The sequence below is a fragment of the Drosophila navojoa genome, chromosome 3 (genome assembly GCF_054131105.1).
Source record: "Drosophila navojoa isolate 15081-1374.11 chromosome 3, UAZ_NAV_1.0, whole genome shotgun sequence".
NCBI lineage: Eukaryota > Metazoa > Arthropoda > Insecta > Diptera > Drosophilidae > Drosophila > Drosophila navojoa.
In genome coordinates this window covers 20,181,351-20,196,006 of record NC_142891.1, presented here as the reverse complement: position 1 = coordinate 20,196,006, position 14,656 = coordinate 20,181,351, and the positions used below count along the sequence as shown (strand labels likewise).

Genomic DNA, 14,656 nt, shown 5'->3' with positions numbered 1-14,656 from the left:
AGAAAAGTTTTCTTCTTTTAACTTTAAGACAAACTGAAAAAAGTTTACTCCATTGAAAAATAAAAATATGAACAATTTTTGTTGACAGTAGATTGCAGGAAAATATTATTATTATATTATTTTCTATTAGAAAGATTAATAATAATATAATTTTCATACTCAATCATGAATTTTTTCAGTGCTTTAAATTTGTGATAATTATTATTTCAGCTCATTTTGTTTCTAAGCAAGGGTAACTCTTAGCTGAGCATATCCGTTGAAAGTATTTCAAGTTCTTTCATTTTCCTTTTCCTTTTCTGTTTTTGCTTATCGCGCGAGAAAAATCTCCAAAATTGCAGCAGCCACCGCGTACCTTGATGTTGTTGTTGTCTTCTTCTGTGTTTTTTGTTTTCTTTTTTTTTTTTTGGGGCCACTCGAATGTGCCGAATATGAAAAGTGTTAGTCATGGTCTTGTTAACTAAATTGTTGACCACGAAATTTGCTGGCCAGCACTCATTCGCCTCTACCAAACCCCCTCTCTCTCGCTCTCTCTCTCTCTCTTCATCTTTTCATCCATGTCATTTGGGCTATCTTTCTGCTGTTCTGTGGTTGATCCCATCCCATCCAATCCAATTTCAACACAATAAAAATTTCAGTTTTGTATTTTTGTTGTTTGATTCTTAAATGTTTTTGTATGCATGTGTGTGCCATCAGTTTTAGAACGTCAATATTTAAGCTGAAAGACCAGCATAGAGCCAAGCAGAACCAAGACCCTTTTAGCCTTTGAACCTTTTGGCTACGCAGGTAGTTTTCAGTTATTGCCTGCCGCTGGAGCTTCTTTTGTCTCGTCTTCGTTCGCGTTTAGTTTCGGTTTTTGTATCCATTCTGCGGCATTTTCCTCGTTTGAATTTCAAATAGCGCTGCGGCAGATGCCTGGACAATGCGTAAGCCGCTCGCGGCCCATCAGCGTGATGAGCTTCATCAGTCGGCTAAGCGCGTTAGTGCAGTTATCAGTCTATTAGTTGCCATCTATCAAGTGGCCCCAAGAACAAGACGTCACCAGGCAGGCCAGCGAGCTCCGAGCGTGGGCAGGGATTACTTGGTCACGTTTGTGCTCTATGTTTATGGCGTACGATTTGTCTATAAAAAATATAAATGTGGAACTGTTTATTAGGAGTTGCCTAAACATAGTTTGGGGCGCAGCTGACTTAAATATACCCTGATCATGTCTTAAATTATGCATCTAATCAATCTATTTTCTGCTCTTTTTGCAGCACAAAATGGCGCCTGAAGCTGGACGTAGCGTAGGGCATACGCAGTCGACGATATGCGAATAACGCCATGTTGGGTCTTTCAGCATACCCAAGCGAGAGGAAGAAACGAAACTGCAAAAGCAACAGCAAGCCCCAAAAACCAAACGAAATGTTCAAGAGTGCGAGATCGACGGCGAGTTCTGTGAACTCCAACAACAGCAGCAACAGCAACAGAGAGAGCAAAGCAAACACAAGACGGCGTGCCACGCCCAGAACGCCCCAGAAAGATTACACAATGTTTCACAGATGCCGGCGACGCGGCCGGCACAGCTCAAGGTCAACATTACCCGCCACAAACACGAACAGCTGCTGCCGGAGCTGGACTGGTCTGCTCTGGCTGCTCCTAGTCTCCTGCAGCCTGTTTGGGAGCTGCGCGGCGGGCACGTCGGACAAGGAGCGCGAACGACGTCTGGAGGTCTTTGAGGGCGTGCCCATTGACCATCAGATCGGCTATATCGGTGACTTTGACAGCATTGACAGCGGCCCGCCCTACATCATTGTGGCGGAGGCGGGCGTGGAAACGGATTTGGCCATCGATCGCACCACGGGCGAAATACGCACCAAGGTGCGCCTGGACAGAGAGACGCGGGCATCGTACAGCCTCGTTGCCATACCTCTGAGTGGCCTGAATGTACGCGTCGTGGTGACGGTGCGGGATGAGAACGACAATGCGCCCACGTTCCCGCAGCCGGCCATGCACATCGAGTTCCCGGAGAATACGCCGCGCGAGGTGAAGCGCACGCTGCTGCCGGCTCGAGACTTGGATCTGGAGCCGTACAATACGCAGCGCTACAACATTGTGTCCGGCAATGTGAACGACGCCTTTCGCCTGTCCTCGCACAGGGAACGGGACGGCGTGCTGTACCTCGATCTGCAGATCAGCGGATTTTTGGATAGGGAGACAACGCCCGCGTATAGTCTGCTGATAGAGGCTCTCGACGGTGGGACACCGCCTCTGAGAGGCCTGATGACCGTCAATATAACCATACAGGATGTCAACGACAATCAGCCCATCTTCAATCAGAGTCGTTACTTCGCCACGGTGCCGGAGAACGCCACAGTGGGCACCAGTGTGCTCCAGGTGTACGCCTCCGATACGGACGCCGATGAGAACGGCCTGGTGGAGTATGCCATTAATCGCAGGCAGAGCGATAAGGAGCAAATGTTTCGCATTGATGCGCGCACGGGTGCCGTCTATATCAACAAGCCGCTGGACTTTGAGACCAAGGAGCTGCACGAGCTGGTCGTCGTGGCCAAGGATCATGGCGAGCAGCCGCTGGAGACGACAGCCTTCGTGTCGATCAGAGTCACAGACGTCAACGACAATCAGCCAACGATCAATGTGATCTTTCTAAGCGAGGACGCCTCGCCCAAGATCTCGGAGTCGGCACAGCCGGGCGAGTTTGTCGCTCGCATCTCCGTGCACGATCCGGACTCGAAGACGGAGTACGCCAATGTGAATGTCTCGCTGAATGGAGGTGATGGCCACTTCGCCTTGACCACGCGTGACAACAGCATCTACTTGGTCATTGTCAATCTGCCGCTGGATCGCGAGGCCACCTCCAACTACACATTGAGCGTTGTGGCCACGGATAAAGGCACGCCGCCCTTGCATGCCACCAAGTCCATCTTTCTGCGTGTCACGGATGTCAACGACAATGCGCCCGAGTTCGAGCAGGATGTGTACCATGCGAACGTCATGGAGGTCGCCGATCCGGGCACCTCGGTGCTGCAGGTCATGGCCCGCGATCGGGACGAGGGCAGCAATGCGGCATTGAGCTATGCCCTGGCCGATACGCCCGATACGCACGCTCAGTGGTTCCAGATCGATGCTCAGACGGGCCTGATAACCACGCGCTCGCACATTGACTGCGAAACGGAGCCGGTGCCGCAGCTGACGGTGATCGCTCGCGATGGCGGACAGCCGCCACTCAGCTCCACGGCGACGGTGCTCGTCACCATACACGATGTCAACGACAACGAACCGATCTTCGATCAGAGCTTCTACAATGTCTCCGTTGCCGAGAACGAGCCCGTGGGCAGGTGTATACTCAAGGTGAGTCATTAAGCCCCAACCTCGTAGTGAAGAAAGAAAAAACTGAACAGGGGAACATACATATGTCTGTATCTGGCTCTATCCATCTATCTATCCATCCAGCAGCTTTTGTTTGACCCATTTATTTATTTTTTTTTTTTGTTTGGTATTTTTCTTGTTTTATTTTTTGACTCGCCTCTCCAAGTGACTCGAATCACACAACGAGCGTCACTTATGGATTTTCTACGTACTTGAAACCCAAACTAATCTCATGCATCAATTACCCAGTCGCAGTCGAAAACTTTCAGCCCGATCACTCAGTCATCGACATCCGTAGGGAATTGCGACGGCTGTCGTTTCGGCTACTTGCCGCTTGCCGCTTGCCGCTTGCCGCTTGCCGCTTGCCTTTTTCCTATTGCCCCGTAGACACATTTGTGCACAGCTTGTTATGCACATACTCTAACCGAAGGCGGGGCTCTATGGGCTATTTGTCTAGGCTTGGCGAGATCTGGGCAAGAGATAATAGAAGCTTAGATTTGGGTGGCATTACAATTGATTGGCAATAAGACTAAGCAAGAATTATCCAGGAGCAAGACTTTATAATTTTCCATTTTTCATTCCATTATCAAGAAACGATATACACTTTATTCAGGCTCAGTCCAGAATCCTATGAACTATTTTCCTCAAATATTAATCCACTTAATTTTAGTTAATAGGCCATAATGATTCTTTAGTATCCAGAGATCGGCAAATCACACGATAGTCGCAATAATCGATCAAAGATCGCTTCCAATCATAGTCTATCTATCGATAAATTACGATAATTGACTTGTGATTGTATCAATGTTTGCCTTCAACTTTGTATTGTTTTCATAGGCTATCGGTACTTGACATCTAGAGTACATCCGCTTCGGTGCTTGGCTGTCGGCATTTCCTCCTTGTTAACTGTTTTAGGCAGTCAAATTCCAAATCGTTTCCACCATGTTCAGGCATCCCCCATCCCTCGTCCCCCCCTCCCAGTGCCTGTTGTGCCCCCGTTACCATCCGCACCCGAAGCAATGCAGGCTTCTCACTCTTTTGTAGTTAATCCATTCATCATCGGGTAATTACATTTTTATAACATTTTTCCCCGCTCACAAAACAAATGGGCAACCAAAAAGAAACAACTGAAACAACAACAGCAACAACAACAACAACAGCAGCAGCAGCAGCAACATGAGGCCGGGGCCTAAAACCGTTTCTAGCGCTTAACGAAGGCATTTTGTTCGCTGTTGTTGGTCGGCTCTCAGTCTCCGGCTCTCCGTCTCAGACTCTTGTCTTTCTATCACCCATTTTTTTTCTTCTTTCACACACACACACACACATAGATGAATGCGACGTCGACAAGATTTTGTTCGGACTATCAAATGTGACCTCTCTTGTCGCTTGTCTCTCGCTGTGCGCCAGTCGCAAATAGCAGAAAGAAGCCCATGAAATCAAAATGAGAGGAAAAAAAAAACTACTAAAAATGTTGCTTAGATTCGGAAAAAAACTTCTCAGCAATTTAATAACACGAGTTTCAACTCAACGCAACAACACAAACAATTTATATATACGGGTAACATAAAACATAAAAATAGCATTGATTACTATATTTTACATAAAGTTTTCAGTGTTGCAAAAGGTTTTTGTTAGTGTGAGCAAGAATTAATTTTGTTTCGATTTTTATTAGTTTATCTAAATATTTATCAAAAGTCTACAATGTTGCATAACGGCTTGTAATTTGTGATTAGCATCAGTTTCATAGATTTCACTCATTTACTCATTTATAGTTTTCAAATCTTAAGGCAAAATTTACTGTTCACATAAACATAAATAACTGAGCTTCCAGTGTAGTTAAGCGCTGTGTAAGTGGTTTTAGTGTCAGCTACTTGGCAATATTTTCGTATTTCCTGTGATTAGTGAGTTAAAAATGTTCGGTTTCACTGCTGAGGACCAATTACAGGGCGCCCTCGTAGACATTTCCGCAAATCAAATCAAATCGAATCAAATCATATCTCATCAAAGAAAGAGAAACGGCAAATGCGAGAGATGAACGAAATTAAAGTCTACGATGGGCCCAAACAGCAACAACAATTTTAACAAACAACTTGGCCAATTCTGTGCCAACATCAACGATAACAACAACAACAACAACAACAACTACAACAACAACAACAATATTTTCGATGAAATCTGAAAAAAGTCACGTTTCCTTAATTACAATGAAAGAAAATCAGTTGCGTCTCGGTGTTGTCCGTCCCTCGGCCCCCACGGCTGAGCGTCTCGGCCCTCAAAGCAAAATATAAACCACAGACACAGAAAGAAATACAAAATACGAAATACAAAACGCATAATTGGCTCACGCAAAAATGAGAAGAAAAAAAAAATAATAAAAAAAAGAAAAATACAAAAACTGATTGAGTCTGCGATACACATCTAGAGTTTTGGAAAAGAGATAGCAATATCGATGGGTAGACAAAGTGCGCGGGACTCTTCCATAATCATAAAAGCGGCGGTCACAAAAACAAAACTAAATTCGGTGCACACACACACACATATATATATAGGGAGAGGAGTTGTGCTCGGGTTACTTCTTTTTCATATTGAAGCCAATCTGTGGTTGTGAAGACAATAAAAAGTCGAAGCTACCTCCAAAAAAACGCAAATCGGAATTTGGAGTATAATAAAAAAAAAAAACAAAAAAAAAAAAAGAAAAAAAATTAAAGAACAGGCAACGAACAGCTCTAAAGGGCCTGAGAGACAAAACCCAACGACGACGAAACTAAACATTTTTTATGGCGCACAACTGAAGAAAATTAAAAAACCAAAATGAGAGAGAAAAAACAAAACAAAAACAAAAAAAAAAAAGTTCGTAATATATTTAATATATGAGAGTTTGGCCAAGACAAACAAACAATAAACCGAAACAATTCTGAAACAAAAAGCCAAATATTTGACTAAAACAAACTGGGAATCGGGCCAGTTTGGAGCAGGCCCGAGCAGGCCAAAACCGAAAAATAACTGAGTCGCCCAGCGAGTGAGAACAACAAATACTTGCCAGCTGCTCGTCATTGTTTGCTCGACTTTTGGCACTGCACGTGGGCGCAGGGCGGCCAGTTGAGGCCAGTTCAAGCCAGGCCAGGCACGGCTCGGGGCTGGACGCGGCGTTCCATCGATTGGCGGCCAGCGGAGCTGAGCGCAGCTGCGAATGGAATTCGCCATCATCATCGAGGATAATTGCAGCTTCATCAGCAGCAGCAGCAGCAGTCGCAGACGAGGTGAACTTTAATTTGTTTGCTTCCTCTCCCCGTCCTCGCTCTAGAGAACCACAAACACACAAAAATATGCCAAAGTTGGAGCTGCGAAAGTTAACAGAGCACAAATATAAAAGCACCCTGAGAGTTTCACAGCGAAAGTTCTGCTATTATAATTAGTATTCCACACAGTTTATAATTATTTCCATACAGCTTAACCTAGGTACAAAGTGGCTGAGACATCAAAGCATTTGTACTTTCAGTTGGTATTCATAATTAGTGGGATAGGTATTATTAAGCTGAAAAGTGAGGGAGATTTTGAATTTAGCATTTAAATTTTGCTGGTATAAACTATTGTTTGTGATCGGGCCTGTAAGCTCTGAAGTTCATTCAGTTTTTCAGCTCAGTTCAAAGAGGCCTAGTATTATTTATTTGAAGCTTAAAATTAAAGTTAAAATATTTTAAAAATTTACATAAAAGCACTATCATCTTAATTATTATTATTAAATAAATTAACTTTAAATACTGTCGAAAGTATGAATACTATGCCGTTTGGCCCAGTTCTTCAATCAGCTGCTTCGGCCTACTTCAGCCCATGCAAATTGTTAGGCCAGATCCAATAGCATAAATTTATGGCAAATATCACGTAATTGTACCAAATTCAGAGCCCTCAGAGCCCTACCACACGAGCACTCAGCCAGCCAGCTAGCCAGGTCGGCAGACAGCTGGACAGAGCGTTGCCGTTCCCATCTAGGCCACACCTTTTTTGCCAGCGACTATATCATTTTCGAGCGGGAGCGGAAATGCTATTTAATTAGAGGCGATCAAATGCCGCCTAACTCCAACTTCAACTCCAACTCTGACTTCGACTCCGACTGTGACTGCGACTGCGACCTCGAGATGGACTATTACTTGGCCTGGTGGTAGCTAGCCATCTAATGGCTGACCAAATTACACTTTAATTCGGCCCGCAACACGAATGACTCAGGCAACGAACTTGCGCCCAGTCGGCATTAATATTGAAATGAAAATAAGAAAAGAAAAAAAAAAAGAAATAGAAAATTAAAAACTCATTATGCAAATTGCGCAGCGAGAATGCTGCACACAGTCCGAAAGTGGAGCGCCAACTGGAGCGTCCTATGCCGTGCTCAGCTCAGCTCAGTTCGGCTCCTTCTCAGCCCTTCTGGCCGCCCGCACAGTCCCGTCAGTCAGTTGATTTCTAAGACAACATAATTTGTTCAGCGTGTTGTTGTCATCTCAGATTTGTTGCTCTTGTTGTTGCTGCAGTTACACACTAAATTACATGCAATTACATGTTGTTGTTGCAGCTAGTTGCTGGCAATTGCCTGGCACCCGCTACGACTAGCCCGCACCCGCCGCCACCCCAACCCATTCCAATGACGACGGCGGACAGCACGCGGAGCAGATTGGCAGCCAACGTTGTTGTTGTTGTTGTTGTTGTTGTTGTTGCTGCAGCAGCCGGCGCTGAAATTAGCTGCATTTGTTGCCTTTGCCATTGCTGTTGCTGTTGCTATTACTTTTCCTGCTGCTGCTGCTGATGTTGTTGTTGTAATTTCGCATTGTTTGGCTAATCTACGTAAATCTCATTTTGGAGGCTCCCACAATTACAAAAGTGGCAGCTGCTGGCGGCGCAGCGCGAAGGCGGCCAGCAGACGAATGGAACAAGGAGGGGACGAGGGGGCATCTCTATCTATTTGCGAACTGGGCCTGCCCATTTGGCAAGTTATGTGGCCGCTTCTCTAATGCCATTGAACTGGTTTGCGCTGAGGGTGCAAGTGGCAGGTTTTGCCATCGTGTACACATACAGTGCCCCATTGCCTACCCCTCTCGCTCTCTATCCCACTCTCTCTCTCTCTCTCTCTCTCCCTTAGCTGTTGCTGCGTATGCGTTTGCAGTGCACCAATTTTTCTTTGTCTCTTGCATCAATTCACTTTTTTCTAAACATGGGCCCAGACTCTGTAGCGGCCACATGCTCTGCCTATGCCTCTCTCTATAAGCATATGTCTTTCTTCTTCTTACTGCCTCTCTCTCTCTCTCTCTCTCTGTCTCACTGTCTATCTACCTCTCTTGTGCTCTCTTCTGACGCCGCGTACGCAACTTGTTTTGCACAATTTTAATTTTATAAACACCTTTAACGCATTTTTGTGCGCTCACATTCCATAAATGCCAGAGCATAGCGAAGTAAGCCAGCGAGTGAGAGAGTGGCAGAGAGTGCGAGTGCGAGAGCGAGCGTTCGCTGGTTGAATTCACCTCACTTGCCGCACGTTGTTGCTGTTGCTGTTGCTGGCAACGTCGCATTCAGCGTTTGTCATTCAGAAATTCAGCGCTCTCTTTCGTTCTCAGAGAGGGAGAGAGAGAGCTATGCGTAGCAGTGTTGATGTGTGTGTGTGTCTGTGTGAGACAAAATGGTTGGAAAATCATGGCGCAGGCGCAGCGGCCGAGCCGGTTTTTGGGCTCGATATTTTGTAGTACTTGTCTTTTGTATCATAGCAAACAACGAGCAACAAGAGCCATGCAACAAGCCTGTGTATGTATGTGTGTGTGTGTGTGTGCTTGCTTTTCTGTGCTTGTATTTGTGTTTGCGGGGTGCCTAATATATGCAGTGGCTGCCGCTGCTACTATTTGTGCTACCAACTGGCGCTGATACTTAAACCGCTTAATATGTATTAATTAAGTTGTGTTCTTGCCCCGTCTCGCAGGCGGCGGGACAACAACATAATTTTTGACACAATTTTCAAAAGTTAAAAATCGCCAGATAATCGCATTTCCTGCTATGCAGCGAGAAACAGAGTGTGATGGATGGGTCAGGGGGACGGGGGAGGGTAAACAGTTACGGCAACAGTAACAACAACAACAGTAATAATAACAACGACAGCGACATGAAGAGGCAGCCATAACAAACACCATGAAGCGAGCAAACAGCCCACAAGCGAGCGAGCCACAATAGCCACAAGCGCTGATCACAATCAAAACATCAATAAACCTTAACTGATAGGCAGCCAGGCAGTCAAGGCGGCTAAGGCGGCCAAGGCGGCCAGAAGGAGCGGCTTTCTACCACTCGCTGCTGCAGACTCAGTCGACGTTTGCATTTTGCATTGCCACTGACCGAAAAACTGCGTCAGTTGCTGCTGTTTGCATATGTGTGTGTGCGAGTGTGTGTGTGTATGTGTGTGTGTATGCACGTAGTCATCACACATCAAATGCGCATCAATTTGCAGCCCAAACGCGACAACAGGCCCGGACTCGCTGAGTGGAGTTGTGGCCCAAAAGCCCGTTCCAGACACGCGTGCAACATTGTGGCAGGCGGCGCTTTTTGGCCAGCGCTGCGAGTTCTGTCTTGGCTGTGGCCATATTTAGTAAATGCCGCTTCTGTAGCTGCCTTTAAACGTGCAATTAAAGCGCACACACACACACACACACACATACACCCGAGAAGTGCTGTTAGGACGAGGAGCTGCACACTGTCAAGGAACGGGCGCGCGCGCACGCTCGCTCGCGCACATCACAACAACCCGAGGGCATTGGCTACTGCATTTGCATAGCCGCCGCCACTCGCGCGCATTCGTTCTCCCTCTCTCACTCACTCTCTCTCGCTCTCTCTCTGTATCTCACTCGCTGAAAGACAGGCTGCAAATATGCCTGGCTGCTGTTCCTTTTGCTGCCTTTTGCCTGACTGCGCCGTCAATTTCAGTTATGTTGGCCAAAATAGCTTCTTTTCAGGCTGGAGTTGGAGTTGGAGCTGGAGTCGGAGCTGGAGCTGCGTTGTCAAGTGTGCGCAGCTCAAACAATTAACTCGTCTCGCTGTCCATTAGCTGCTCAACCATTGCCCCACTCTGCCGCTGCCCCAAAATCAATACAGCCGCGTTCCGCCTAGCACTTTATGCGGCTTTTTCCTCTTTTTCTTTTGCCCATTTATTTTTTTGGGGCGGCTCAAAACGCTCTTAGCCGCCATTACCAGAGAGCAAAAAAGAAAATAATAATAAAAATAAAGAAAGAAAACTGAAAGTGCGTTGATTGATGGGCAACTAAGACTAGGCCTGGCCAATTGGTGTTGGAGGTCAGGCCAAGTGCGTGTCTCTATATGAGTGTATGTGTCTATATATAAATATGTGTGTGTGTGTGTGTGTGTGTGTGTGTGTGTGGTAGCAACAGCATTTGCATATGGAGTAGCAATCAACGCTGGCTTTTGAACCAGCTCCTTCTACCTCCATCGTCCGCACTTGAGCTGCTGCTGCTGCTGCTGCCGTTGATGCTGCCTGTGTTCTTAACAACTTCTGCTGAAAAAACGTGCGATTCTAAATGAGCATATCAACAGCTTACAAGCCAAAAACCACAAGGCAACGAACCACACAAAAAGCAACAGCAGCACCACCAGCGGCAGCAACAAGTACCTACAGACGAAATACGAAAGACTGAGGACACAAACTTGGCTTGGCTTGGCTTAGCTCGTTGGCTGGCTGGCAAGATGCAGCGTTGATAGCTTTTGCATATCGTTGTCGGGTCGACGTCGCAGTCGAAGTGTTCGTTGCACAGTCAAAGTATTTACCACAGCAAAATAAAAGCTAAAAAATGCAGCCAGTTGCCAGCTTATTTGGCCCTAATGTCTGCTGATGCTGATGCTGCTGTCCGCATGCGGCGCTATGCCAAATAAGCAACAGCACCACCACTACCACCACCACCACCACCACCACCAGCAACTGCAACAAGCGAGTTCACAATTTTAATTAGTTAATTATTTTTACTTTTAAGCAAACAAGATTTCAGCGACAAATAAAAAGCAGCCAACAGCCAACTCTGCTCGACAATAACAAAAACACACATGCTCAAATCCCTGCCACAGCCAGTGCCTGAGCCGAAAACCTCGCTGATCCTACAGAGCCCGGGACTTTAGCCATGGCCAGCAATCTGCATACGTGCATCTTGCCACAGTTGCCACAGCGCGCCCTTTGCCGATCTCTCGCTCTCTCTCTCTTTTACTCTCTTTGTGCTTCTCATCTACGCCTGCTCATTTGTCGTCCTGGTCTCAACTCTTTCTCTATCTTTCTCTCGCTCTCTCTCTCTCTCTCTTTCGTGGCACCCTTTTTTAACAGATTTTTTCTTCTTCTTAGCTGATTCGCGATTTCTGCAGCAGCAGCTGCTGCCGCTTCCGCCTTGCCTCATGCTGCAACGTCAATGCTGCAAATCGAAATCTGGCCACAATTTCGGCTAAATTCCGCAGCGTGTGGGTTGCTCTCAGCTGAAAAGATGTTTGATTTGCTCGACCATTGTTGGTCCATCAAATGTCCAGCGACAGCCAAAATGCTCCAACAATAATTCTCTTTCTCCGTTTGCTCCCCCTAAAAATATGAGCTTATGAAAAGACAAAGATTACCGCAGACTGTTAACATGTGTACGGATTTGCATATTTGCTATGAGGCCAACAGCAAGAAATAACAAACCGAATATCGAATCAAAGCCAAATATTTCTTAAATCCCCCACAGCCGCAACGGACTTGGAAATTAAATTGTCAATCATTTTTATAACGTGCCCACAGTGTGTGTGAGCCTGTGTGCGCCTCAGTCTCTGTGTGTGTGTGTGTGTGCGTTAAAAGAAGTTAATGCCAAAATGATATGTGAAAAGCAAAAACCATATTTATAGATACATATAGAGACAAGAAATACAAGTATTTATGTTTAGTTATACCCTGTAAGCAGCAGGGGTGGGGGAGGGTATATGGGATGTGCATCATTATCATGCATAAGAAATGAATATTTAAATGATATTTATTTTTAGATATTTGCAAGATTTTTAATTCATATATCAATAATTCGATTATACAAACATCGATAAATGAGATGATAAACGATCAGAGAATAAGAGAGAAAGTTGTATGCAGAGTTTCTTATTTTCTCTTACTACTTATTTATTTCGAATAATTCTTAAATCTATTTCAGTTTATATATCAACTCTTTGATATAATATGCTCACTCTAAAGATAAAATAAAACCAACTGGTTACAGAGCATCCCGCCGTCGTCCATTAGAAATGTTTTAGTTTTTATGCGGTGTTTTGAATTTTAAACAGTCATTGGCAGGCTTTGTTCGCAGCTTGTTGTTTGTTGTGTCTCTTGTACGTTGTTGGCACTTTGTCGAGTTGACGACGCTGACGATGATGGAAGATACGTTAGACAGCAACAAAGTATATACAGACAGATCTAACGATCTATGCATATTCGGTGGCTGGTTCGGTGGTTCAATGGCTCAGTGCGGCGGGGCGAGCGCATAAATATAAATAATGAATTATGCTGATTATTAGGTGACTTATGCAAAACGTGGCTAGAGCTGAAAAATCACAGTGATTAGCTGATTTGAGTGTTTATGGCCGATTGCGGCTACCAATGGGCTACTTGGCTCATAAATCAAGCGCGTGCTGACCACAGCAACAACAACAACAACAACAACATCAACATTAACAGCAACAAAAAACAATCGGAATGCCAAAGCAGCTTTTATCGCTCGCAACATTCGATGATGCCCGATGCATGCATGCATGCATGCTGCAAAGGTACATGTATGTTCATATGTATATAACACAGGGAAAAACTTCAAAATTAAAAACTCAACTCAACCCGAAAAAAGAGCTCAAGAAGTGGCAGAGGCAGCAGAGAATACGGAAAACATAATAATACTTTGTTTGTGCCGCAGCAGCCGCCTCTGCAGTCGCCGTCGCCGTGGCCGTCGCCGTCCGGTGGCAATAAAACTGCAAGTTTGTAAGTTGTTGATGAGCTGCCACGACATCAGCGAATGGCTGTCGCTGGCTGCCGCTGGTGGAGCGGACGCAGCGCAACAGTTATTGATTAAGGGCCATAACAAAGCAAAATTGCTGATTGAAACCCAAAGCACAAATCACAAAGGGAGCAGCACGCAAACAAAAATCAAAAACAAGAAAGCAAAAGGAAAAAAAAATACGAAATACACAAACCTTTGCAGCCAAACTCAAGTAATTGCAGTTGCAATTTGCAAAAACGAAACAAAAGAAACTGGGCGCAAACCCAGCAGGCTTGCCTCGGCTGCTCGGACACTCGATACCTGCTGCTGCTCCGCTTCTCGACTCGGGCATGCCCTTGGGAAAGGGCAGCGAGCACTGCAGGCGAAATAGAGCACAGAGCCCAATGCTAGACAATCCAGCAGACGGGCAGCAGGTCAGCCAGAAAGTTGAGCAAACATGAAGCACTTGAAATGTAATCTGAAAAGCTGTACCCGAAGGTGTCCTTACACCCAATTTACCATCGATATCGATTGTGGCTGCCGTAGGGTAGGTTCAAGTAGTAGTAAAGCTCCGCTTAACCAACTACAATACTTTATTTAGAGATCCATAAATATCAATTCTTTGAGCCAATGCACAGTAATCTGTAGGCAGCATAACTAATAATATTTTATGATAATACTATATTCTGTATCTGACAAAATGTGCATTAGATCTAACATAACTTGCGAAGATATCGATAATGTGGCACTGAAATCAATGTATTCAAAGCATTTGCATGATTGTATCAGTATCGATAATAATCGATTACAAGCAAATGATAGTTTGTTAGTCCACTAAAATACAGATTTACTATATATCTGATAGCAATATATTCCGAAAAGCCAACTGTGCATCGTCAATAATATTGATTAGTAACAATAAAATAATACTGATATTAGTATAGTACATCAGTATTATTAGTCTTGTAATATATTACTATAGTTTCAATTAAGTGTCTGATGCATTCATGAATATATTTTATAATTAGCTTCTTTCCAGAAGACCATATGCAATCTGCCTTCAACTTTGATGCCTGATATAGGCATCGATAATAATCGATTACAACGGAAAGCACATGAACCACACTCAGATAAAGAATTATTTAAATGTCTATGCAGCTAGGAATATTGCTTTGTCGTAAAATCAGAGAATTGCTCTCTATTCCGGTTTAGCTATCGATACTTATTGCTGCAGTTATATGGACAAGTTTTCGCGTCGCTTTCTGTTTCAGTTGTGCCGCCTGCGA

The 14,656-nt window shown here is 44.9% G+C and overlaps 1 protein-coding gene across 1 annotated transcript in view; it reads left to right on the top strand.

Moving 5' to 3' along the window:
* Positions 1-14,656, top strand: part of ds (dachsous cadherin-related 1) — an 83,483-nt gene that overhangs the window by 9,403 nt on the left and 59,424 nt on the right. Inside the window, exon 2 of the mRNA XM_030382702.2 lies at positions 1,254-3,348. Coding sequence (XP_030238562.2) covers positions 1,321-3,348 — 2,028 coding nt within the window. The 5' untranslated portion in view covers positions 1,254-1,320. The remainder of the gene's footprint in view (positions 1-1,253; positions 3,349-14,656) is intronic.